Source organism: Ctenopharyngodon idella, chromosome 18 (genome assembly GCF_019924925.1).
Source record: "Ctenopharyngodon idella isolate HZGC_01 chromosome 18, HZGC01, whole genome shotgun sequence".
NCBI classification, from domain to species: domain Eukaryota; kingdom Metazoa; phylum Chordata; class Actinopteri; order Cypriniformes; family Xenocyprididae; genus Ctenopharyngodon; species Ctenopharyngodon idella.
Window position 1 is genome coordinate 36,545,225 of NC_067237.1, and position 27,456 is coordinate 36,572,680.

General features: G+C 34.7%; 1 protein-coding gene across 1 annotated transcript in view; it reads right to left on the minus strand.

The window, feature by feature from the left end:
• Positions 1 to 27,456, minus strand: part of LOC127500238 (uncharacterized) — a 298,033-nt gene that overhangs the window by 109,486 nt on the left and 161,091 nt on the right. Inside the window, exons 104-105 of the mRNA XM_051871231.1 lie at positions 27,178 to 27,351; positions 19,768 to 19,938 (exon numbers count right to left, since the gene is read on the minus strand). Of these exons, the coding sequence (XP_051727191.1) occupies positions 19,768 to 19,938; positions 27,178 to 27,351 (345 nt within the window). The remainder of the gene's footprint in view (positions 1 to 19,767; positions 19,939 to 27,177; positions 27,352 to 27,456) is intronic.

The following is a 27,456-nucleotide window of genomic DNA, read 5'->3' on the forward strand; positions in this document are numbered from 1 at the left end:
TATAGACAGGTGTGTGGCATTCCTAATCAAGTCCAATCAGTATAATCAAACACAGCTGGACACAAATGAAGGTGTAGAACCATCTCAAGGATGATCAGAAGAAATGGACAGCACCTGAGTTAAATATATGAGTGTCACAGCAAAGGGTCTGAATACTTAGGACCATGTGATATTTCAGTTTTTCTTTTTTAATAAATCTGCAAAAATGTCAACAATTCTGTGTTTTTCTGTCAATATGGGGTGCTGTGTGTACATTAATGAGGAAAAAAATGAACTTAAATGATTTTAGCAAATGGCTGCAATATAACAAAGAGTGAAAAATTTAAGGGGGTCTGAATACTTTCCGTACCCACTGTATATATATATATATATATATATATATATACACAAACACACACACACACACACACACACACATATATAGGCCTATATTTTACACTATGCTATGAAAAATCTTAGATCAATGGAAGCAGAGATGTTCAGATGTATATATATTGGATTCAATATGGAAAAATACTGTGGAAGACGATCATTCTGTAATGAACATGCTATAGGCTAATTATTATTTGATAAATGTCACCTCAGTTGACACTTACTGTCCTGTTTTGTTCATCTTTCAACACCTTTCAATGGCTGGTGAAAGCAGCCCAAACAATCTTTAACCTAACTTATTATTATTAATAATTGTCATCTAGTGGTTAAAATAAAATCTTTGATCAATATAATGTGAATTTTTCACTGTCCATAGTTCTGAAACCTCCATATTAAAGTGCAGTAATTTCCCACAGAGCATGACATCAACCATTTTTTTTTTTTTATGGACCATCACTTCAATAACTAATTGTGACTTCAAAACAGTTTGTGCAGCAGATAAATTAAATTTCTGCCTGCACTGTGTTCAATAGATTTTGAAAGGAGGGACTGACTGCTCCAAAACAAGTTGGAAAACATTGAGTTTACCCTACAGAATGTGATCAATGTGGAAAGAGTTTTAGAACAATAGGACACCTTAAGGAACACATGACAATCTGCACTGGAGAGAAGGTGTCCACATGTGATCAGTGTGGAAAGAGTTTCAGAAAGACATGCAGTTTTAAATTACATCTCCGTTCTCATTCTGGAGAAAGACCGTTTTACTGTTATCGCTGCGGTAAAATATTTTTTTAGGACAGATGCACTGCAGGACCACCTGAAAGTTCAAACAAAAGAGAAGACTTGTGTTCTTTGTGTGGAAAGAATTTTAGGTACTTTAAAATGACACCAAAAGCCACAGCAGTGTGAAAGATCAAATGTGCTTTGATTGTGGGAAAACTTTTGAGTTGAAACTGCACCACAGTTTATTCACAGTGAAGAAAAACGTTGCAAGTGTTTACAGTGTAACATGAGATTCAGTCGGTCAGAATCTCTGAAAAAACATGAGAGAATCCACACTTGAGAGAAGCCGTATCACTGATGGGAAGGTTATCTTCTTAACTCAGTCATACAGAAACCAAATGAAATCACAGTATTCATCGTCAGATCCAGCACATTCAAATGCAATATTGTGTCCTCACCAAACATGAACATGAACTTCTATAAAAAATATGCAACAAGACAATGAAACATCGAGTTCATTTTTAAGACTGACAGTTTCTCGTGTGAGATTCAGATCAACTCAAAGATGGATCTCCTCCCAAATGAACAATATCTAAATCTTTATGCTTGTATAAGATATTGCTTCACAATATTAATCAAATCATTATGCTTTATTATGATTATTGTATTATGTTCCATTTATATTTACATTTCTTTTTATGGAGTAATAGTAGTGAGTGATTAAAATAATGTAGAATAAAGTGTGTGTATGGTTTGAGTAGTTTTTGACTCTAGAAATTATATAAGTTCCTTCTTGCACATAAACACATTCCAATAAGCTTATAACATAAGACAGATTCAAATTTACTAAGAATAATGAAAAAGAAGAAATAAAAATATTGTTTAAACTTCTAATTGCGTTAAAGTCTTTTTGTGTCTCTTCTGGGAAAAGACAGACTTGTTGGAAGAAACTTCACCTTGAGGAAGAGTTGTGTGTTTGCAGATGTAATCTCTTTAAAAGAGCTGAGCTGACTTCTGCTCTTGAAGTAAAATTTTCTTTGATTGATTGAAATCCTTGGTCTACAAATCTTAGCTGTACTTCCCCATACAAAATGTGTCACAATTAGTTCATTTACTGTCTTTCATAAAGGAAAGTAGAGCATTTCTTTAATACTTGTTGGTAAATGTTCACTACCAAAAACTGATGTTATTTCTGTTTGTACTATGGATGTTTTATTCGTCTCTTATTGTGAGAAATGCTATTTTTATATTATTTGAATCATCATATGGGGATTAGATGGGAGGAAAAATTATATTTCAATGCTTTTGCATTTACCCCATAGCACACGTACATCTCGGAGATGTCTATTTGATATGCGTTTACATCTGGAAGATGTATTGTTTTAGAGTGTTTGCTCAACTGCAATACGTCTAAAAGATGTTTCCTGTCAGATGTCAAATAAATGTTTAGAAAATGTCTTGAAGATGTTTATGACTTTTTTTCCTCACAGTTGCGAGCTTATGTCTCACAATTCTACCTTTTTTCCTCAGAATTGCAAGATGTAAACTCAATTGCGAGTTATAAAGTCAGAAATGTGAGTTGAAGTCGAGTGATATTGTCAGAATTGCATAATATACAGTCAGAATTGTGATATAAACAAGCAATTGTGAGAAGTCAGAATTGCAAGTTTATTATTTGCTCACCTTATTATTCTTTTTTTTTCTCAGAATTGCGAGATAAAAAGTTGCAATAACCTTTTAAATTTTTTTTTTTATTTAGTGGCGGAAACAAGCTTCCATATAGGGCATCAGTAATGCTAGACTACAAGCCACGAAGAAGGCTAACTGCTGATTTCTGCAGCTGTTTTAAAGTTCTTCTAATAGCCTAATTTTGAATCTTATTTTAAGTTCAAGGTTTCTGAATGTGACCTTACAGAATTCACGTTTGATTTGAAATTCAAATGAATGGAAGAGTGTGAATAAAACAACTTACCAGCAATTTGTTAATGTGAGGAAATATTTACATTAGTCGCTGGATGTGTGTATAATTGGCTTATTATACAGTATACTATTTAATTATTATATACTGACCTCTGGCCTCCTGGTCTTGTGAACAAATCAAATGTTGGTAGGTCAAATGTAAGGTATCTAATTCACCTGCATAATAAGTGATTCCTGTATAATAGTTGTAATTCATTCATACTCATTGTAGCTGGGAAAGTCTCAGCAGTGATGATCAGGAAATATAGTGGAGTACAGAGTGGAATAATGGATCACAGCAGGAAAAGCAATCACACACAGAGCTGTACAGAACTGTTTTTTTTTTTTTTTTTTTTAATTGCAGAAAAAAGCACTGCATTGAAATACAATAAAAAAAAATAAAAAAATAAAAACAAACAAACAAAAACATTAACACCTCAATCAGTATGAATAATATCACCATGTCTTAAAAAACTTATTCTTATTATTATCAATGAGTTTAAGAGATTTCACAACAAGCAAAATCTCAGCAAGAAAGACATCAAATCTAGGCAAAATCTTGAGAAATTTGTTTTTGTGATTTTTTTTTTTTTTTTTAACAATGCAACAAAACAATTGACAACAAGATCGACAGCATGGTCACTAATATAAAAATGTATCTTTCAGCGAAAATGTTAAATCATATTTTATAAAGGAAGACAAATAATAGCTGTACAGCACTGTTTTTACAGTTTTGGGCTTGTGACATGATAAAATCATTACATATTCTTCACATGATATTGTGTTGACCTCTAGTGGTGAGCTTGAGAAACTGCAGAATCTCTCTGTAGCTGCTGTTGCATCTTAATACCAGTTACACTAAAATGAAGGGTACTGAACTAATGAACTTTTTAAAGTAAATAAAATAATCAAGTTTTTACTTGTATATTTACACAATATGTTAACACATAAAAAAATAAATTACAATGGCAATTGAGAAAATTATAATTGCTGAACAAAAAGCACTGGACAGAATATCTAGACTAGCGAATGCGAAAGATACAACTTCAAATGCGGTGAATTATGGGTACATGAATGCTGTCAGTATTAAATCTTAGTCTGGGCTGGTGTGGGATAACAGACTTTATCTGTATGTCAGTCAAAGCTTTGTTGTCTTATGTACAGAGACATATTTATGCATTGAGACAGTTTCATTCAAATAAAAATAATAATAATAAAAATAAAAATAAATATTCTGTATATATCATGTAAGAAGAATATAATTGTAAAACATATCAAAGTAAAATAATAATGATATATACAATACACATGACATAGATAGGACTGATTTAAATCTTTGCCTATGTATCACATGATGTAATTTTAATTTTAGACTGTTTATATCATTTAATATATTTAATTGCTAAATTGGACAATTACAGTTAGCAATGTTTTAATTTCTTCATTATGGATGAGTTTAATCCCAACATCATTATGAAGAAGGTCTTATACTGGAGACTCCTGCTTTTTTCCCTCCTCTAATTTACCTGTAAAAAAGCAAAATATCTTGTATGAACACTAAATTGACAATAACCATTCAACATTACTCACAATGTGTGTGTATGTTTCTATTAATGAACAAGAGCAAGTATAATAAACTGTACATTTGTTAAAGCAATGCTATTTGAAGCTGTTTTAATGTATTGTACAATACAGGTATAAACAGCTTGAATTCATAACAGCTGTGGGTTTTACAGTGTTACTATTTATGAATTGCTTTTTAGCAGCATCTTGCTAAAATTACCGTCATACACACACTGTATTCATTTATTAGAGTATTATAGCAAGAACCTTCTGAGGATCCTTCATCTGATGGTGGCTTTTCTTGTGCTGTTGATTTCACAGGTTCCTCCTGGGCTTTAGACCAAGTAAGCAATCCACCAATGCCACTGAACACGTTTGCAGCAGTGTTACTGATGAGGTTTACACCGCTACTAATCCAGCCTTCTTTCTCTAGGCTGTTAGGAGGAATTAGAAGAGAAAATAATCAGTGTTGAGTGGAACAAGTTGCAAATTAATTATTATATTTCGATTACAGTACAAAGTGTAATAGACTGTAACTAACATTAAATTTCTGTAAACAGATTAGTTACTGATTTTACATCATTTGGCACACACACAGTTCCTCCTAAGCAAACATTTCTAAACAATATTTCAGGGTTTTTCCTAGGTCAAAAATGGTCTTCTGTGGTGGCTGACACACACACACACACACACACACACACACACACACACACTGGGATTCCATGTTTTATGGGAAGATTCTATTGGCATAATTGTTTTTATTCTGTAAAAACTGTATATTCTCTCCCCTACACTAACCATACCCCTAAACCACAGAAAATTTACTGCATTTTTTGGGATTTCAAAAAACAAACAAACAAACAAACACAGTATGTTTTTTATGCCATTTGGTTTACGAGGACACAGGAATAGACAGTATAGACTTTATTACTTTATAGAATACTATAAATGAATGTATTTTTCACATCATTCTGTAATAAGATGCCACATCAGATCACAGAAGGGACTTATTTTAAACATTTGACTGGCATTATATTGAACAAAAACATGACATTAATGTGATAAATTATTGTGTTTTTACGTTATGTTAAGATAACATGCCAGCCCTTGTGCACCTGTTGCAACAAAAGGATGTTTACTCACCTCAGGTTACAGCTTGAGTCTTGTATCAGGTCAATGAGCTGCTGCCTGGAGGATCCGATGTTATTTTTACTCAGATCAAGCTCTTTTAAAAACTGCAGTGCTTTTGTGTTTGTCAAAGACTGAGCTAAAGAAGACACATCTGTGATGCCACACTCATTTAGACTAGAAAGAGACAAACAGACACACAGACAGAAATTTTTACTTTCATGTTTGCCTTTCCTTCAGCAAAATTTTGCAGGAAAAATAAATCAGTCATCTCAATAGGAATCCATGTGATGAGAGACATCCAGTGTCAGAGAAATTCACATACATGAATTTTACATTAATATCAAATCTGATGGGAAAATTCACAGTTGCTTGATTTGCTCATCAAAGCTACACTAAATATTCAAGACTATCGTTTAATTGGTGTCTATTCAGCCCAGCATTCTTCAAGAAGATAAAGTGCTGCAGAATAAAGAAGCTGTTTGGAAAATGTTTCACACATGCTTCATATCTGGTATTCTAATATTTAATTACTAATATCAGCTAATTAAATTACACATTATTATCAATTTTTATGCACTCCTTAATTTACTTAAACTGTTTGGTTGGATGCATGTGTTCTAGGCAATTTGGCCATACAGTTATTTACTCTGTGGCTGAAATCATCTTATCATACTTATACATTTTTCAAGACTGTGAAGTTACTGACTAAACGAGGGTCCTTGTGCCACAGTGCACATATAAAGCTAATTGATTATGAAATCATCACCCGCCATAGTGGCCTGAGCTTGGTACTTGCTGGGTGTCAATTCAAGACCCTGCTTTCATCAGATCACAAAACACATTACTAGAGAAAATTATTTTCCATTAAAATAATGTAAACTCAGGCTCTTCATGAGATATTGTGTGAAAGTGATTTGGTTAAACTGTTTTATGCAGAAGTGATTTTAAGCATTTTGATTCTTGTATGTGAACATTACTGACCTCAATCTCTCCAGTTCACAGCGTGGATTCTTCAGTACTTCACATAAGTGATTCACTCCTTTGTTTTCTATTTGATTCCCACTGAAGTCCAGCTCTCTCAGGTGTGAAAGATTATAACACAGTGATTGAGTCAGGATGAGACACTGTTTCTCTGTAATACTGCATCCACACAGACTGAGGACAAAGAGAAACAACAAATGCTCAGATGTACAGTATGTAAATTCACCATGAGTGAGTGTCATACAGTAAAATACAACAACAGAAACATGGAAACTTAATTACAGAACCATAAACCATGGGAGGAGCATAACTAGAAGAAACTAGTTACAACTCATCTTAATAATCTAAAATAATCAAATCATCTTAAAAAAAATGCGAGTTATGAATGTACATTAAGACAGGTTCAATATAAAACTGACTGAAAAACTGAATCAAGAAATTTATAAGAAATATAATTAAATAGATTATTTATTTATTTAACATGAGAAAAATGAAGAAAATATTGGATAAATGACAATTTTGCGTAGTTTACCATCACTAAGTTTTGTATTAATACTAATACAATTTTACTTAAAGCTGCAGTACAGAAGATTTTTGGGTTAAACCTTACCCAATTCATGACAGTAAGCTTATAGTGATTTATAATTTGAGACAAGAGGTCAGATTTTGTGGAAAATTTTAGTTTGATGTCATTTGTCTTTCAAATCATGTCTATAATCAAAGAGAAGATTGAATAATTACAGCATTTGTAATTAGTTTGTAACTAATAAGCAACATTATTATTACACTTCCATTATTATTATTCCTTCCTGATAAACTGGTGTTAAATATCACTAAGAAAAGTAGGAGAAGCCATTGTGTATTATAATTTGCTGTATATAATAAATTACTTGCATCTCAGAGCATGCAGATGAAACAAACGTGTTGTCTTGCTTTTGGAGGTGGATACCTGCTGTTTAGGAATGCAGTCATGTAAGACGGTTTGGGAAGGTAATTATACCGAACAACTTTGACAACAGATTTGGGCTCAAGTATTTCTGAACGGCCAAAACAGCATTTCAGATGCTGTGCAACAAGATCAGTCCACTGGTTAGTCCAGTTATGTCATCGTGTAATGTCACATGACTTTTTTAATGCGCATCAAGCAATTTATTTGGTAAATGTGTTTCCAACATGGTTGCATGTTTTCTTATCAAATAAAAAAATCATCCAACTCAGGTTTTTTATGCACATTTTTTTTTTATAATTTATGCACATCTTGGCATTTCCATCCAGTGTTTATGCAGTTTCCCAAAATGTGCATAGGTGGATGGAAACAGCTATTGTTAAAGGGAACCCCTGTTGTTAAGACTTGTATGGCTTAATATAACGTAAATGATTTCTCTTACTGAAATATGTAGTAGAAAACCGATGAAAGATTTATGTTATTTAAAAAATCCGTGACATATTTTGGACAATGGGGGCGCCATTTTGTTCAGGTGCACAGTGCACCATAAGTGCTGTAAAAACCATGTAACTCCATCAGAATAATCTATTGTCAGTTTTTCGTCTTTTCTCACTTTGGTCTCATTTTGCAGATTTCAGCATTTGAAACTTTCTACTGAACCATCAGTCCATTAGCTCACAGTACTTCTTTTCTTTAGACAAGGAAATGCCAAAAGACACAGTGCCATAAACAGTGTGACTGGTCCTGTTGTCTTAAAATAACTAAATACTGAACTTTAAATCACACTGTAACTGCTGTACAGTATAATGATACTGACTGTAGTTTCTCCAGCTTGCACTGTGAGCTGCTCAGCACAAAACCAAGATTATCAACTCCAGAGTCTCCTAGTTCATTCCCGCTCAGGTCCAGCTCTCTCAGGTGTGATGGGTTTGATCTCAGAGCTGAAGTCACATCAGAACAATCTTCAGCTGTTATTTCACAGGATCTTAACCTGTAATTGGAGAAATGAGAAAAAAACTTTTCATTCGGTTTCATTTAAATACAAAAGCACTAATTTCTTTGCTGTAAGTGAATATCCTGACCTCAATCTCTCTAGTTTACAGTGTGAATCCTTCAGTAGATCATAAAAATGCTTCACTCTTGTGTGTTTTAGTTCATTCCCACTGAGGTTCAGCTCTCTCAGGTGTGATGGGTTTGATTTCAGAGCTGAAGTCAGGAAGCCACACTGCTTCTCTTGAATACTGCATTTACACAATCTGAAGATTTAAAAAAACAAAAACAAAAAAACACACACAAAGAACAATGACTCAGATCCATGATGCCATCTTATTCTCTTTCCCGACTATTTTTCCCCAGAATTTTCCAGCAATCCATGTTTTACTGTTTTACAGAAAGGAAGAGTACAGAATCTCTAGTATAAAAGCAGCAGCAGAAACAAGCGATTGATGTTTTAATCACATACATAAAAAACTAACATGATCATCGAAACATTAATCAGATTCAGCATATAAAATAAGAATGCATGAAGCTAGAATCAAATGATTTTGTCGTTGTTGTCTCTTTAAAATCAGAGGCTCTGTTCTTTATTTTGATATATTGTATGTGCAGATATTCATCCAAAAAAATATTCTGAGGGCCATGAAACTTGTGAAAATTATCAAAAATGTTGGCACTAGGGCTGTCCATAGATTAAAGTTTTTAATCGCATGATTGTCATGAGTTAACTCGTGACTAATCACAACTTAATCACACATTTTTATCTCTAATCTTTAATTTTTTTTTCTGTAACAAAACATTGAAAGCTTAGCCGAACTGCTGATCATAGCTGTACAGGGCGGGTTATTTCTCATCTCCATAAATATATCTAGTAGTAGATCTAATGCAAGGGCTAGAAATCAGTTGGGGTTATCCTTTGCTGAAACTTCCTCGTGGAAAGCGCGGTTCATGGTTGCATAGCAACGACAGATGCCACAGGAGCGCAAGCACTTTGGAAAGAAGAAGAAAGTGTCACAGCTGCACTTTCCGCTTTTTTTTTTTTTTTTTGTGACGTATCTTTAGCGCCTTCTGGGACACTTTTAAAATGTGCTGCGGTGCGGCTGGTGTAAACACAAGCATTGCAGGCACATGCAGTGTAAATAAGGGGTTATCCTTTGCTGAAATTTCCTTGTCGTCGTGGAGAGCGCAGTTCATGGTTGCATAGCAACGACAGATGCCACAGGAGTGCAAGCACTTTGGAAAGAAGGAGAAAGTGGCGTGGCTGCACTTTCCATGCATTTTTATACATGTTGTGTACGGCCCCATATGGCTGCATCTCTACTTCTCCAACTATGGGCTAGGCCACGGGTCAAACAGTAAATGCGCGCTGCATTAATTGCACGGAAATAAAATTAGTGCCATTTAAATTAATTTACGCTAATGCGTTATTAACACGTTAATTTTGACAGCCCTAGGTGGCAGTAAAGAGTTAAATAGATACAGTAGGCATTTATCTGTCATAGAGTGTATAGTTCCCATGGACTATTTTTAACACTGTCATACTAGTTCTGTATGCTGGAAACTGTTGTTATAGCAGATGTGAATAGCATAACATTTCTGCAGAACAACATGTACACAATTAGTACACTGACTTTTGAATTGAATCAAATTAAATTTAATGCAATTACTGGCACCTAAAATTAAGTGTGACCAATAGGGAAATGCAGTTGCAGTTCAGGTGAAATGCTATAGTATACACAATGTAACCTAAGCTCTGTTGTCTTAAACTAACTAAACAGTAAACTTTCATCACACTGTAAGTGCTGTAAAGTATAATGATACTAACTGTAGATTTTCCAGTTTGCATTGTGGATTCTTCAGTAGATCACTGAGGTCTTTAAATCCAGAGTCTCCTAGTTTATTCCCGCTCAGGTCCAGCTCTCTCAGGTGTGATGGGTTTGATTTCAGAGCTGAAGCCACAGCAGAACAACCTTTATCTTTCATATGACAGCCTCTTAACCTACATTATGAGAAAGAAAGAGCAAGAAAATAAGACAGAAGAAAAGAAGATAACTCTTTATTCTGTAAAGTCACATCCCTTTCATTAAAAAAAAAAAAAAAAAAAAAGACATTCAGAGAAAGAGAGATCATTATTGAGGACTGTACACTGAGACATTCACTGAAAAAAAAGCAAAAACATTATGACTACCTGCCTAATATCCTCTGTTCCAGCCTTTTTTTTTTAAATGTGTGTTGCAGCCATCAAAATCAAAATTTGTTTATATTTACAGCATACACTTAAGTTAGTCAGTGAAAAGATTAAAAATCCTTTCTTTGTACTTTTGTTAGATAAATAAAAGTTAAAGAGAACTGAATCACAGATTCTTGATTTGATCCCATTTTACAAAATATGACAACTTTTCTGGGCATGGGGTTGTATCATTATTATGTATTTATTTATTATTATTATTCATATGACAGTAATAGCTTATATAATGTAAATCAAATGCACTGTATAATAAAAAAATGTATATTTATTAATGTATATTTTTTACTTTACAGTAGGAAAATTACCAAACTTTTTTTAATTTCTTCCCTTGCATTAGATAAACTCTTGAGCTATTATTTAGTCAGAAAACTGAAAACAGATTTATAAATGTGTCTCATTACAAATCTAGTGAAATACTGTAATAATCTGCCCACAAAAATTATGGAAATTACACAAATGTGAAAATAATGCATAACTTGTGTCCACCACATTCCTAAATACACAATAAATTCACAGCACATGCAGAGCGTCAGAGTTCAAATGTTTCATTGTGTTTCCTTGTGACCCAGTTTCCCAGTGTGTCTGATTATTGATTCCATTCACCTATTCTGTCAATTATCTTATTTCCCTGATTATTTATACCCCGTATTCTCCCTCATTCTCTGTCCGTTCTCGTCTGTTAAATCGTGTTAGTGTGAGTTTTTGTCATTAATTTCCATTATTATTGTTCTCCTTTGTCTTCGTGCTGTTTCCACTAACTGTTACATGACACAGAGATGGAGTTCACTGGATTCATTCACTGTGATCTGAGCAGTTCTAAGATGTGGAAAACACCAGATCACAAGCTCATCACGTTAACAAAGTGCACATTTCACTTTGAAATGCATAGTTCAAGCAGGCTATATACATATTTAATTGAATCACATTTTTTTGCAAATTGATAAGGTCACAAAGCCATATTGCACTTTCAATTTTAGTTAATTTACAGAAACTTCTTTGCTTCTCTTGAATATTACATTTACACAATCTGAAGATTTAAAAAAAAAAAAAAAAAAAAAAAAAAAAACACACAAAGAACAATGACTCAGATCCATGATGCCATCTTATTCTCTTTCCCGACTATTTTTCCCCAGAATTTTCCAGCAATCCATGTTTTACTGTTTTACAGAAAGGAAGAGTACAGAATCTCTAGTATAAAAGCAGCAGCAGAAACAAGCGATTGATGTTTTAATCACATACGTAAAAAACTAACATGATCATCGAAACATTAATCAGATTCAGCATATAAAATAAGAATGCATGAAGCTAGAATCAAATGATTTTGTCGTTGTTGTCTCTTTAAAATTAGAGGCTCTGTTCTTTATTTTGATATATTGTATGTGCAGATATTCATCCAAAAAAATATTCTGAGGGCCATGAAACTTGTGAAAATTATCAAAAATGTTGGCACTAGGGCTGTCCATAGATTAAAGTTTTTAATCGCATGATTGTCATGAGTTAACTCGTGACTAATCACAACTTAATCACACATTTTTATCTCTAATCTTTAATTTTTTTTCTGTAACAAAACATTGAAAGCTTAGCCAAACTGCTGATCATAGCTGTACAGGGCGGGTTATTTCTCATCTCCATAAATATATCTAGTAGTAGAGCTAATGCAAGGGCTAGAAATTAATTGGGGTTATCCTTTGCTGAAACTTCCTTGTGGAAAGCGCGGTTCATGGTTGCATAGCAACGACAGATGCCACAGGAGCGCAAGCACTTTGGAAAGAAGAAGAAAGTGTCACAGCTGCACTTTCCGCTTTTTTTTTTTTTTTTACAAGTGACGTATCTTTAGCGCCTTCTGGGACACTTTTAAAATGTGCTGCGGTGCGGCTGGTGTAAACACAAGCATTGCAGGCACATGCAGTGTAAATAAGGGGTTATCCTTTGCTGAAATTTCCTTGTCGTCGTGGAGAGCGCAGTTCATGGTTGCATAGCAACGACAGATGCCACGGGAGTGCAAGCGCTTTGGAAAGAAGGAGAAAGTGGCGTGGCTGCACTTTCCATGCATTTTTATACATGTTGTGTACGGCCCCATATGGCTGCATCTCTACTTCTCCAACTATGGGCTAGGCCACGGGTCAAACAGTAAATGCGCGCTGCATTAATTGCACGGAAATAAAATTAGTGCCATTAAAATTAATTTACGCTAATGCGTTATTCACAAGTTAATTTTGACAGCCCTAGGTGGCAGTAAAGAGTTAAATAGATACAGTAGGCATTTAGTCTGTCATAGAGTGTATAGTTCCCATGGACTATTTTTAACACTGTCACACTAGTTCTGTATGCTGGAAACTGTTGTTATAGCAGATGTGAATAGCATAACATTTCTGCAGAACAACATGTACACAATTAGTACATTGACTTTTGAATTGAATCAAATTAAATTTAATGCAATTACTGGTTAGTTAGGCACCTAAAATAAAATGTGACCAATAGGGAAATGCAGTTGCAGTTCAGGTGAAATGCTATAGTATACACAATGTAACCTAAGCTCTGTTGTCTTAAACTAACTAAACAGTAAACTTTCATCACACTGTAAGTGCTGTAAAGTATAATGATACTAACTGTAGATTTTCCAGTTTGCATTGTGGGTTCTTCAGTAGATCACTGAGGTTTTTAAATCCAGAGTCTCCTGGTTCATTCCCGCTCAGGTCCAGCTCTCTCAGGTGTGACGGTTTTGATTTCAGAGCTGAAGTCACAGCAGAACAACCTTTATCTGTCATATCACAGCCTCTTAACCTACATTATGAGAAAGAAAGAGCAAGAAAATAAGACAGAAGAAAAGAAGATAACTCTTTATTCTGTAAAGTCACATCCCTTTCGTAAAAAAAAAAAAAAAAAAAAAAAAAAAGACATTCAGAGGGAGAGATCATTATTGAGGGCTGTACACTGAGACATTCACTGAAAAAAAAAGCAAAAACATTATGACTACCTGCCTAATATCCTCTGTTCCAGCCTTTTTTTAAATGTGTGTTGCAGCCATCAAAATCAAAATTTGTTTATATTTACAGCATACACTTAAGTTAGTCAGTGAAAAGATTAAAAATCCTTTCTTTGCACTTTTGTTAGATAAATAAAAGTTAAAGAGAACTGAATCACAGATTCTTGATTTGATCCCATTTTACAAAATATGACAACTTTTCTGGGCATGGGGTTGTATCATTATTATGTATTTATTTATTATTATTATTCATATGACAGTAATAGCTTATATAATGTAAATCAAATGCACTGTATAATAAATGAAAATGTATATTTCTTAATGTATATATTTTTTACTTTACAGTAGGAAAATTATCAAACTTTTTTTAATTTCTTCACTTGCATTAGATAAACTCTTGAGCTTGTATTTAGTCAGAAAACTGAAAACAGATTTATAAATGTGTCTCATTACAAATCTAGTGAAATACTGTAATAATCTGCCCACAAAAATTATGGAAATTACACAAATGTGAAAATAATGCATAACTTGTGTCCACCACATTCCTAAATACACAATAAATTCACAGCATATGCAGAGCGTCAGAGTTCAAATGTTTCATTGTGTTTCCTTGTGACACAGTTTCCCAGTGTGTCTGATTATTGATTCCATTCACCTATTCTGTCAATTATCTTATTTCCCTGATTATTTATACCCCGTATTCTCCCTCATTCTCTGTCCATTCTCATCTGTTAAATCGTGTTAGTGTGAGTATCTGTTCTGATTGCTTGAGTTTTTGTCATTAATTTCCATTATTATTGTTCTCCTTTGTCTTCGTGCTGTTTCCACTAACCGTTACATGACACAGAGATGAAGTTTACTGGATTCATTCACTGTGATCTGAGCAGTTCTAAGATGTGGAAAACACCAGATCACAAGCTCATCACGTCAACAAAGTGCACATTTCACTTTGAAATGCATAGTTCAAGCAGGCTATATACATATTTAATTGAATCACATTTTTTTGCAAATTGATAAGGTCACAAAGCCATATTGCACTTTCAATTTTAATTCATTTACAGAAACTTTGCCAAAGAAATGGTGCAAAACAATGTTAAAGACCTTTTATGATATCCTGAAAAGGTTTGAAATATGGTAGGTCACTAGAGTCTAAGTAAAGGGAAACAATGGAATTATAATTAACATGCATACATAGCATGCATGATGAACTGCACTATTTATAGTTTTTGTAACAGTAACAGGCATTTTATACTTGTGCTATGTAATTGTGTATAGTTAGGGCCTTTAAGTAGGGATCCAACTAAGAAATATTTTGATGACTGACAATTCTGTAAAAAAAAACATTTTAATATTTTTAATCAGATTAAAAAATATAAATACTAATTCTTAAAAATGTATAATTTTCAGGTGCATGGATCAAAAACAAATCAAAAACAGAAGAATGAAAAATAGGGATCCACACACATCAAAATATAGGCAAAAAAGCTCACATTAATTTATTAAACAGAAGTCACAAACAGACTGAATTTCAAAAGTGGAAGAAATGCAATGTGCAGCAAAATGTTTTCGTTTCATTGCAGTGTGCTTCCAAGCATCCACCTGCACAAGGCAAGATACAGTAAATGCTTATGCAAAAGTGCTTGACATAAAGCATTATTGTGTTTCAGTTGTGACTCGTGCACCTTTCCCACAGCAGCTCTCTCTGTGTTCTCTGCAGTTTTCCATATGTGTTTTGTCCAAAGAAATGGGTTATTCCCTACTGTAAAGCGATGTGACAGGTGGATGATTTTTGTGCACAGTGTGCAGACATGACTAATCGATAATCAAATTCATTATTTTCAATATTGATTATGAGCAATTTTTGTATGTTAAAGTAAAGTTTATGTACAGCCCTGTCATTTATTTCACCAGATCACTAAATACTAATGAGAATAATTTTTCACAAAAAATAAGAGGACAGGTATATAATGTTAAAGTAATTTTAAGCATTTTGATTCTTGTATGTGAATGTTCCTCACCTCAATCTCTCCAGCTGACAGCGTGAATCTTTCAGTACACCAGATAAGTGCTTTGCTCCTGTATTTTTTAGCTGATTTCCACTGAGGTCCAGCTCTCTCAGGTGTGAAAGGTTTGGAAATAGAGCCTTAGTCAGGGTGTTACACTGATTCTCTGTAATACTACATCCACACAGACTGAAGACACAAAGGGAAAATACAATGAATCATATCTATGATGATCAAGCTAAGATTTTTAAATATTTGTAATTCTCTCTATCAGCATTTTCCATTTCAGAATTGTCAATAAGTTAGGAAATGTTTTTTTTTTCCCAAGATACAAAAAAGTTTACACAATTTCAGATCAACTTCAAAAGTGGTTCTTCCGTGTCAAAGTCATCATTTGGGTGCCACATTTTTACAGTTTCTCTACCACCAAATCAGATCAATAATGTTGATGACATCATTCTGCACTTAAGATTCCATTCATATTTTCTGTCAAATCAAATGGAGCCTAAATTGTTATACTTCTTCAGACATTGGTGGGATTTTTTTTTTTTTTTAAATTGGTATTGGCCAGTAAAAGTGATTTTCCATGCTATCAGCTGATTGTTTAAAAACAGCTGATGATCAGGGCTGATTATGTCCTGTCAATCAAAAGAGGGTGGGATTAAGATAAATATCAGCTGATAAAGATCGGTGGCTGAACAATTGGTACATCACAATTTGCTTTGTTCTGGAAACAGGCACTGAATTGCGTTGCAGCTTTTTTTTTTGTTTTTTAAAACAACTTTTTTTTTAACAACTCCCAACTAGACACCTGCTTGGGACAGATTTTTCTGCTCCCAGCCCCTCCTGCCAGATTCTGTCCTGCTCCTATGAAAACATATGAAACCTTCTCCGGCTCCCACCTGCAACATTCACGCTTAAAATCTTACATAGATCACTATGTCCATGACATTTCCATGAAATAGTTTCAAGTTACGTGTCGCCTTGCCACAACATCATAGCATAAACGCTCTTGATAGAATATTTGTTATTAAAGCATCAACATTCACAAACCACTGTTAATTTAACAGAAAAGCAATCATAGGCAACTGAGCGCATGGTTTGGCATGGCAGAATGCATGCAAAGGGCGCTCCCTTTATAATCACTAAAAAGCTGACATCTCACAAAACTCCGCTATAATCAATGAAATTGACTGCACAAAAAAATCTTTTATAATGTCTACACTTTGTTTGTTATATTGAGAGGACTCATAAGCATGTGGAAATCCAGCACTGAACAAAAAACTATGGCGTTTTGAGCAGTGAGTGGATTCTAAAAGAAATCAACAGATATGTCTGTGGTTGGCTACATTGCTCAATGCTGCAAAAACCTGTTATAAATAAAAAACTCTGCCTATTCTTGCATTTGTAAATCGATTTTTATTTTATTTTAGTTGTTCTTGTTGCTTTTGTGCAATAGATGAATAATAATTTCTTTTTAAATATTTTATTTTTAGATGCTTCTATTGAATCATTTTATTCTCCCACAACCCACATTTGCCCATCAAATTTTCTCCCGTGCCGCACTCCATTGCGTTGGGTCCCACGGTATTGCAGGTCTCTATCCCCAACCAAATTAATGCACACATCAACATACTTTAAAGTAAAAACTCTGTAGATATGAAATATAAGCTTTTGGAATTAAAGCATAAATGTATACTTAATTTAAATTATATTCAATCTGTGAAAGTTATTTTTATCTAAATGTGTATGTTTTTAATAGTTTGCTTAATTTTAATATATAACGTTATTGTAGCTGCTGAGAAAAACTGCTCTAACTCAAACAAATGAGGAAATAGCATTATCCACTACTGTAAAAGTAAAATTAAATGTAATGTAACATTTTATGTCACTAAAACAAAATACTCACGTGAGAGTGTTGAATTGACAGTGTTTATCCTGGAGCAGAGCAGCGATCTGATTCACTCGTGTGTCTCCTAGTTCACGTCCACTCAGATTCAGCTCACTCAGGAGTAACGGGTTTTTACCCAAAAGTTCTGTCAAATATTTACAGGCTTCCTCTGCAGTAGGACTTCTCAAAATCCTGCAGAAGGGAAAATGAATTAATTTAAATGTCTATATGGCTTTAAGCAATATGTGAGAAACATCAGCACAGAGAAAACTGGCTTGTGAAACTGCATGTTTATGAACATCTGGAGACTCACAGAACTGCTGTGGAGAGATACAGTGATAAAGGGAACCTGGACTTGATGGCATTAAACTAGTGTCAGAAACATTTAATACCATACTACTGAATACCATCAGTACAACTGTACCTAAACAAAACTCAGCAACCCCCACTGCAAAACTTGTGGAGATTATTGTATTACTGAAAGAACATTGTGTATGAATATTTAGCATGCATATTTATTTTGTGTTATTTCATCACATCTCACCTCAGATTCTTGAGTTCACAGTTCTCATCCTGTAGTAAATCATCGAGCTCCTTCACTCCTGATTGTCCAGGATCATTTCCTGTGAGATCCAGCTCTATCAGGTGTGAAGGGTTTGATCTCAGAGCTGAAGCCAGAGCTTTATAACCTTCTTCTCTGATACTGCATTCTGAAAGTCTAGAAAAAAAGACATTTTATAAAACTCATTAAGTTAGAAAAGTTGATTATATATGATTGTATTATATTTTTAATTTTATTTTATTTATATTATATATTTATTCATTGTTCTGTTAAACAGTGTTGGGGAGTAGCTAGCTACAAGTAGCAATGCTGCCAACATAACTACATTTTTCAGTATCTGGACAGTAGCTCAGCTACTTTTAAAACATTGTAGCTTTTCCAGTAGCTAACTACTTTTTCCAAGTAACAGTGTAGCGTGACTAAAAGCTACATTCCATTTTGCATCCTGATGAAATATAAGCCTGTAATGCACTGAAGCAGCACAGCGTTGTCTTCTTACTAGATAACAAACTACATTTGTTCACTACACACTTTGTTACATCATGCATTTTGCGACTTAACACCTCCACTGATAAGAGACTGATGATTACGTAAAGGACGTACAGGAATGCTGTCTACATTGAAGACTTAAAGTGCATGGAAGGTGAATAACAGCTTTTTAAATGTACTATTTATGCTGCTTTATTGCACTCTTTATCAAATGTGTATTTATATTTTAATTACAAGGATGAACCACCATAGTTTTATCTATCCCATTATTTTTGTAATGAACCTAATAGATCACTAATTGAACTGAAAGAAAACTGCAGTATAGTAATGCACTTATTACTTGGCAAAGGCTGGTTACTGTGGGATTTCAAGCAAAGAGTGATCAGCTCATGATTTGCGTCTCAGAGCAGCTCTGTTCACAGTAAATAGCCTACCGCATGTGCTGTGAGTTTAACCTGCATTTTTGATTACTCCTGTATATCCAGTTTAAGTGGCATATATTTTGTTTTTGTATTGATGTTACATTTGTAGCAATTTTGCACTTTGACAGTAAGTTTGAGATATAGGCTATATTTTAGTATTGTGTGCTTTGTATAGTTTACAAAATCAAACGATTGGGACACTTTTTGCCATTGAAATGACTGGGAAAAATAGTCCCAGTAAACCTAAATTTACCCTACTCGTTGAAACCATAATTGCATTACAATTAGTTGTTTTAAACACCCCAAATATTTTACTTACAACATTCTTCATTAACAATTATTCTGTTATTTGTAACAATGTCATTGTAAAACAAAGGAGGTTCAATGTAGCTCAGAGTAGCTTCCCCAACACTGCTGTTAAAACATAAATTGTACTATGATAAAAAAAAACCCATTCAAGTTAAGTGCAAACAAACAATAGTTCACTGAACTCACCTGAGTTTCTCCAGTGTGCAGTTTTTGTGTTCTAATCCGTTCTGGAGCTTCTTCACTCCTGAATCCTGCAGATTATTGTTGCTGATGTCAAGCTCTTTCAGACTGGAGTTTGATCTCAGGACTGCAGCGAGAGCTGAACAGCTTTCCTCTGTTAGACCACAATTACGCAGTCTAAAACGATGATCAGGAGAAGGAAAATTTACAAACACATATTCAGAGAAGTTGGTACATTTTGTAAAATGCAATAAAATTAACAGTCTGTGATTCATTCCTTTTCTTTAACCTTTATTTTTTTGGAAATTGTAGTTTTGCAAGTGGAATTTTTGCCTAATCTCGCTTGATACAAGACTTCAGCTACTCAACAGTCCATGGTCGTTGTTCTCTGATTCTCCTTTTCATGATAAGCCATACATTTTCAATAAGAGACAGATCTAGACTGTAGGTATAGTGTGTCTAAGAAACCAGCACGAGCAGAGTGAGGACTGGCATTATCTTGCTTCCCAGGAAAAGATCTTTATGGAAGTAGGGGTATGCCCAAAGCCTAAATCTGTATTTGGAAAGGCATGGAAAATGAATAATGCATTCTACAGCGCCCCTAAAAGGACACAATTATGGGCTTGCTAGTGGTAGGCTTTCACATTACAGAACATCAGGGGCCATATTCACAAAACATTTTATCTTACCACTAAGAGTTCTCCTAAATGGCAGTAAAAGCTCTTAGCTAAGAGTTTTCTCTTAAAACCTATTCACAAAGTTAAACTTTTACTACTAAAGAATAGAGAGAAGTCTTGAGATAAGAGTAAAGGCGGGGTTGACCTCGTTTCTATGGATGATGTCAACACACTAACTATGCACACAGTGATTGGCTGATGGGGGAGGGGTCTCTGTCAGTTATTTAGTCATAGAAATATTGTAGAATGAAGTATCATGTTGCCATATTCAAATAAAGATTTTAAAATAAAATTGTTGTCATATTCAAATAAAGTTTTTAAAACAGGCTAAGTACCACTATTTAAACAGGTATATGTTCAGCTAATTGTCAGCCTCTTACATGTCTACATCTCGAGAGACTGCAGAATTCAAGCAATAAATTATGTTTTATAAATAAAGTTTGGGAGGAGCACCTTCAAATGGTTTATCTAATCAGCTTGAGAGGAGGCATATATATACACAGCCGACATGTACTTGACTGCAATGTTTTATTCTCCATCGTTCAATACATTTTATCTGTACATAAATGAACATTTATGTTATGTCATCACAGATTAAAACCTATAAATCAAAATACTTAATGCATTTATGAAGAAAGGCTTAGCACTCAAGGCTCTATCTCTATTGCCTCAGTTGTGTATAGTGTCTTTGGGTGGACTGATGAGGCAGATTGCTGGCAACGACCATTTTAGTGATTTCTGATTTGGTCTTAGTGACTTAGGCGTCCTCATTACTACTCCTAACTTTTCACAGACATAGGAGCTAGTTTTAGTGCTGAAATGCTTTGTGAAATACTCTTAAAGAAAAATTGTAGGAGTCCTAAATTTAGGGCAGACACGCCCATTATTTTTAAGAGTTTCTCCTAAATTGGCAAGATAGGAGCTACTTTTAGCCTTAAGATGTTTTATGAATATGGCCCCAGATTTCACTTACCACACAGAGAGAGTAAGGAGAGATGGCTGATAGGAAAATGGTGAATGGTTTACAGATCCTGAGCACCACTGACAAATATCTAATCTTGTAAAATGTGTGGCAAGTAAGTACCGCCGCTCCCTACTATACACAGAGTACATGTGATCGCGAATCTCGAAAGTGAAAGTAAAAAGTGAGCTCACGTTCAAAAGCGATTTCAATACCCCACATATTTTTTTTACCCTGGTCGTTCACACCTCAAAGCTTAAAAACTCTGTGAAAATTGGCGTGTAAAGCTCTGGAAAAGTGGGAGTGTAGAGGGGGGGAAGAGAGGAGAGAACAACCAATGAAACACAGACATTACAACACACTTATTACACAAACTAATGAATATTAATATATTAGCACGGAGAAAAATGACAACAAACTCCCAAGCACAAGGGAGAAATGCGAAAGAATATTTAAAAGGGCTAATAATACTTTGATTACGCTTATGAGCACTGCAGTCTCATAAACAACACGTAGTTTAACACAGAAAGAATAAAGACATAGTTTATTTTTTGCCCATTTTTCTTTGAAATTTCATTCTAAATCAGTCTTTTGTCTATTAGAATAATCGTGTCATCATGTTCAGATAGGCTACACCACTGTATCAGTGTCCAGTTTGCTCATATAATTCATTTGAAGAAGACTTGATGAAATATGCGTTCATACACCATGCTGGTTCGTGTTTGGTGCAGGAGAATATGTGAAATATGTCTATAAAAACTTTAAACACGGATACTTTATTCTGTATATGAGCTATGATCCACGTGGCTAGTGTTGTTAAACTCATCACGGAGCTCCGCGCTGAAACAGATCATATGCGCGCTCCGCGTGTATATCATATATCATGTGTTCGTATTCAAACTCCAGTTCAGACCGCATCGCGGGCAAAATACAAACAACACTCATGTGCTAGCTGTGCTGAGGGAAACATACACACGGCTCGCGTGTCCGAACGCAGAGGTGAATGAACAGCACTTTTGTGACATTTGAATTCTCCGCTGTAATGCAATCTGATGCAAACATATTTTCCATTTGTGCTGGTAGATTACAGCAAAACAATCCACACGCACCCAAACTTCTGCTCTGGTCGCGTCGCAGGACAATGCATTTTTGTGTTGTAGCACTGAAGAAACGAGCACCCACGACCCATGTCTCTGAATGACAACAGAGACTAGAGAAGTGATACTTCCTCATGCATAATACCGCAATTATAATCTTATGCATACTACAGCGCAGTGATTGGATTGAATGAGCTTTATGTCATGAATAAATACAGAGAACTGCTCGAAAATGTTGACGTCAACATGTTCGACCAGCCCATACTGGAGCCAATCAGCAATCCAGATCTTGCCGGTAGTACACGATGACGTCAGATTTGCTCCGACTTTGCTTTTCAAACCGGAAGAAAGAAATCGCTCTGAAAAATGCAAAAATAACTAATTTCAACTTTTAAATAAAATTAATGAGTACCTTTAGTGTTTTCAATGATGTGCAGCCTATACACATCTGTTCATAGCTCAAAAAATGTGTTCTGGGGTTTCATGACCCTTTAATAGTGGCTCCCTGAAGCCTGCTAAATATATAGTACAATTATCCAACTATATAATTGCAAGATAAAGCAATTAAATATATTTTTTCCTCCCCTCTCATATTTATTCCCTTTAGGGGCTCCACAGTACATGTCATTTCCTTTCCGAACATTGCATTCGGCTTTGGGCAAATGCCTAGATGGCAGTACATGTCTCTATATGTACAATTCCAATATACACCTCCACGTCAATGGACATTGACTTTACACATACGCAAGTCACCCATGCCTTTTGTACAGATGCACCTCCATACCAAGACAGATGTTTGCTTTTGCACTTGTCGCTTATGAAACTGGAAACTCATCTGACCACAGTACACACAAAAGACCATTGTCTTTTGAACCATCTAAGATAGGGGTGTCCAGTCCTGCTCCTGGAGGGCCACTGTCCTGCAAAGTTTAGCTCCAATTAAACACACCTGAACCAGCTAATCAAGGTCTTACTAGGCATACTAGAAACTTCCAGGCAGGTGTGTTGAGGCAAGTTGGAGCTAAACTCTGCAGGACAATGGCCCCTCCAGGACAAGCAGTTTGGACACCCCTGATCTAAGATGGACTAAGGTTTCTAAAGTACTCCCAAGCCCATATGGCTATATTAACACAGCAGCATGAGGTTTCTCATGCAATCTGAGGGCTCAAAGGTCACACACACTCAATAGAGGTGTCCTGCCTTGCTTTAGTCTACACTGACTGAGATTTCTCTGGATTCCCTAAATCTTTTCACAATAGTATGTATGGTTGATGGTAAAAGAATTTAATTCTAGGGATGCTTCAAAATGGGCTGAAATCAGAAATGAAAATTCAGGATGTACTTGGCCAAAAACCAAAATAAATAATCAATTATTTCATCAACCTTATTTAATAATCTACACTCAAATAGCTAAACTGAGTTGTACAAACATTTACAACAACAATAAACTGTAATAACTTGTTTTCATGACTGATTTATTCAAATATACATAACATAAGTTTATAGACCTTGAATAGCTTTCTTGAAGTAAATGTAACTGTGTAGTCTACAAGCTGTCTGTTGTTCATCTAACTTACTGGCTAAAAATTTGTTGGATTTGATTGACTCTTTTACAGTTTTTTTTTTTTTTTAATTGCTGTGGTGCAATTTTCACAAGCAAATGGTAAATTTTCAAAACTCTTAGTACTAATATCACAACATATCATCAAAAGTGCCCTTTTTTCCCAAACATTTCAGCATATTTTCAATTGTGTTAGTACAATACACAAAATCACAAAGTATCCTTTCACTAAGCAAAATAAGTGTTTCATCTATATAAATGTTTTATTCACAGTAACAGCCTTTCATAATGCAATTACTATTAAACTTTTGATTTGCATCTCTTTTCGTTCAGTTTAATACATTTGTCTATTATTTAATTTAACTGAATTTAATGGTTACTCAATTAATCATTTGGTACACCTATAGATTTCTATAGATCTATAGATCTATAGAGATTTAGTGTGTGATAGATAAACACACACTAAATCTCAACAAGGATGGCAATACCAGTAATTTTAGACCTTGTTTGGGCATTTTTTTTTTTGGTCCCCATGAGGGAAACAGCTTATAAATCATACAAAATTATATTTTTATAAATTGAAAAAATGCAGAAAGTTTTCTGTGATGGGTAGGTTTAGGGGTAGGGGATAGAATATACCGTTTATACAGTATAAAAATCATTATGTCTAAGGAAAGTCATTATGTCTAACTCTGTGTACTGTACTGTAGTATACTAGTGTTACACAATCTGGCACCTTCATATTTAGCCCATTTTCTTCATAAATAAAGCACAGAGTCATCAAGTCAGATGATGTTAGATGTTCCTAGGACCAGATTAAGTTGGAATAATTTACCACTAGATCTAAGATTAAAACAGCACAGACTAAAAGATCTTTAGATATAAGAAACCGTTTCATTGCAGATTAAAATCGAGAAATTAACATGGTTAGTCCAGAGCTACCATCACAACAGCTGCCATGTTTAACTGCTGTAGCTTATCCATGCTGTGTGCACGAAATAGTCAAAATGTGACATCAGAGAAGCGGTAATTAAACCTCTGTTTTGTCACTAATTTCGGCCCTCCAAAACCATTTCAACCTGAAACCGAAAATAGCTATTTTGGCCAAAACTGAAATTCCATTTTTCAATTGGCATCCCTAATAAATTCTTTGCAATCTTACATTCAGAAATGTGATTTTTTTTTTAATTGTTTGACAATTCTCTCATGAAATTTGGCACAAAGTGGTGAGCCATGAACCATCTTTTCAAAACTTTTCTTTGTACATTTGTCAGTTATATAAAGAGTCAATAGAATTTACGAATCACAGATTCTTGATTTCATTAGATTTTACAAAATGTCCCAACTTTTCTGAAAATGGGGTTGTACAAGTACTTGATGACAACATTCAGTGATTACTGAGTATTTTTAGGGGCTTTTGTCCTAGAGGAACATTTTCATAGTTCCTATAAACGTTTTCCTGCATAAACAATGAACGCTGCCATTACAAATTCTAACTTCCAATTAGATGCTCTGGTAACACTTTAGAATGGGGAACACATTATGACTATTAACTACAACTTTTTTCTTAATAAACTCCTAATTTAGTGTTAATTAATAGTTAGTAAGGTAGTTTTACCATTTAAGTTTAGGTATTGGGTAGGATTAAGGGATGTGGAAAAAGGTTATGCAGAGTAAGACATTAATATGTGCTGTATAATTTGGCCGATCTTTATGCCGGATCTGCAAAAAAACAGCTTGTAGTCATTTCCCAAAAACACAATTTATGTACGTTAACACAGGTACACGCTGAATACGGACAGAAAGAATTTGTAGTTTGTATGGTTAATATTAATGTAATTGTCAGTGCTTTTTTTTTTTTTTAAAAAAAGCTTGAATATTACTAGAGTATTGGCTGTATATTATTAAAGGGATAGTTCACCCGAAAATGAAAATTTGATGTTTATCTGCTTACCCCCAGGACATCCAAGATGTAGGTGACTTTGTTTCTTCAGTAGAACACAAATTATGATTTTTAACTCCAACCGTTGCGGTCTGTCAGTCGTGTAATGCTTGTCAATGGTAATATCATCTATAAGACTCAAAAAAAACAAGCACAGACAAATCCAAATTAAACCCTGCGGCTCGTGATGACACACTGGTGTCCTAAGACATGAAACGATCAGTTTGTGTGAGAAACCGAACAATATTTATATCATTTTTCACCTCTAAAACACCACTATGTCCAACTGCCTTGCGCATCCGGTTGGTGAGGTCTGAACACGCGTTCTGATGACAGAAGTGATGTCTCGCGCTTATACTTCAATGAGTGTGAGACATCACTTCTGTTGTCAGAGCGCGTTCAGACCTCACACACCGGATGCGCAAGGCAGTTGGACATAGTGGTGTATTAGAGGTGAAATACTGTTCGGTTTCTCGCACAAACCGATTGTTTTGTGTCTTAGGACATCAATGTGCCGTCACGAGCCGCAGGGTTTAATTTGGATTTGTCTGTGCATGTTTTTTTGACTCTTATAGATGGAGTTCCCATTGACAAGCATTATACGACTGGCAGACCGTGACGGTTGGAGTTAAAGATCATAATTTGTGTTCTACTGAAGAAACAAAGTCACCTACATCTTGGATGCCCTGGGGGTAAGCAGATAAACATCAAATTTTCATTTTTGGGTGAACTATCCCTTTAATAATATACAGCCAATATTCTAGTAATATTCAAGCTTTTTTTTTTTTTAAAAAATGCACTGACAATTACATTAATATTAACCATACAAACTACAAATTCTTTCTGTCCGTATTCAGCATGTACCTCTGTTAACGTACATAAATTGCGTTTTTGGGAAATGACTACATGCAGTTTTTTTGCAGATCCGGCATAGATATCAGCCAAAAAATGAATAAATAAATACATAAATAAAAAAACATTCAGATTTATGGCGAGTGGAACAGTACATCTCTATTTTTATTATTGTTCAAATCATCCCTTGGGCTGGATTGGTCACATCTGTGGACCGTATTCAGCCCATGGGCCATATGTTTGACAACCCTGCCTTCCAGTGTTTTGGTCACCTGATTTCTTTGAGATACTTTAAATGTACAATAACAAGTGAACACAATACTCACATCAGTGTGTTGACTGTACAGTGTTTGTCCTGCAGTAAAGCAGCGATCTGATTCACTCGTGTGTCTCTTAGTTTATGTCCACTCAGATTTAGCCCACTGAGGAATAACGGATTTTCACCCAAAATTTCTCTCACATACTGACAGGCTTCATCTGCTGCAGGGCTTTGTAATATCCTAGAAACAAAGACAGTACATTGATATTTCACAACTGTACACTGCACAGCTTCCTTCTACAATACAGTTCCTTCTACAATAAACTTTACACTTCTTAGGTTCTTT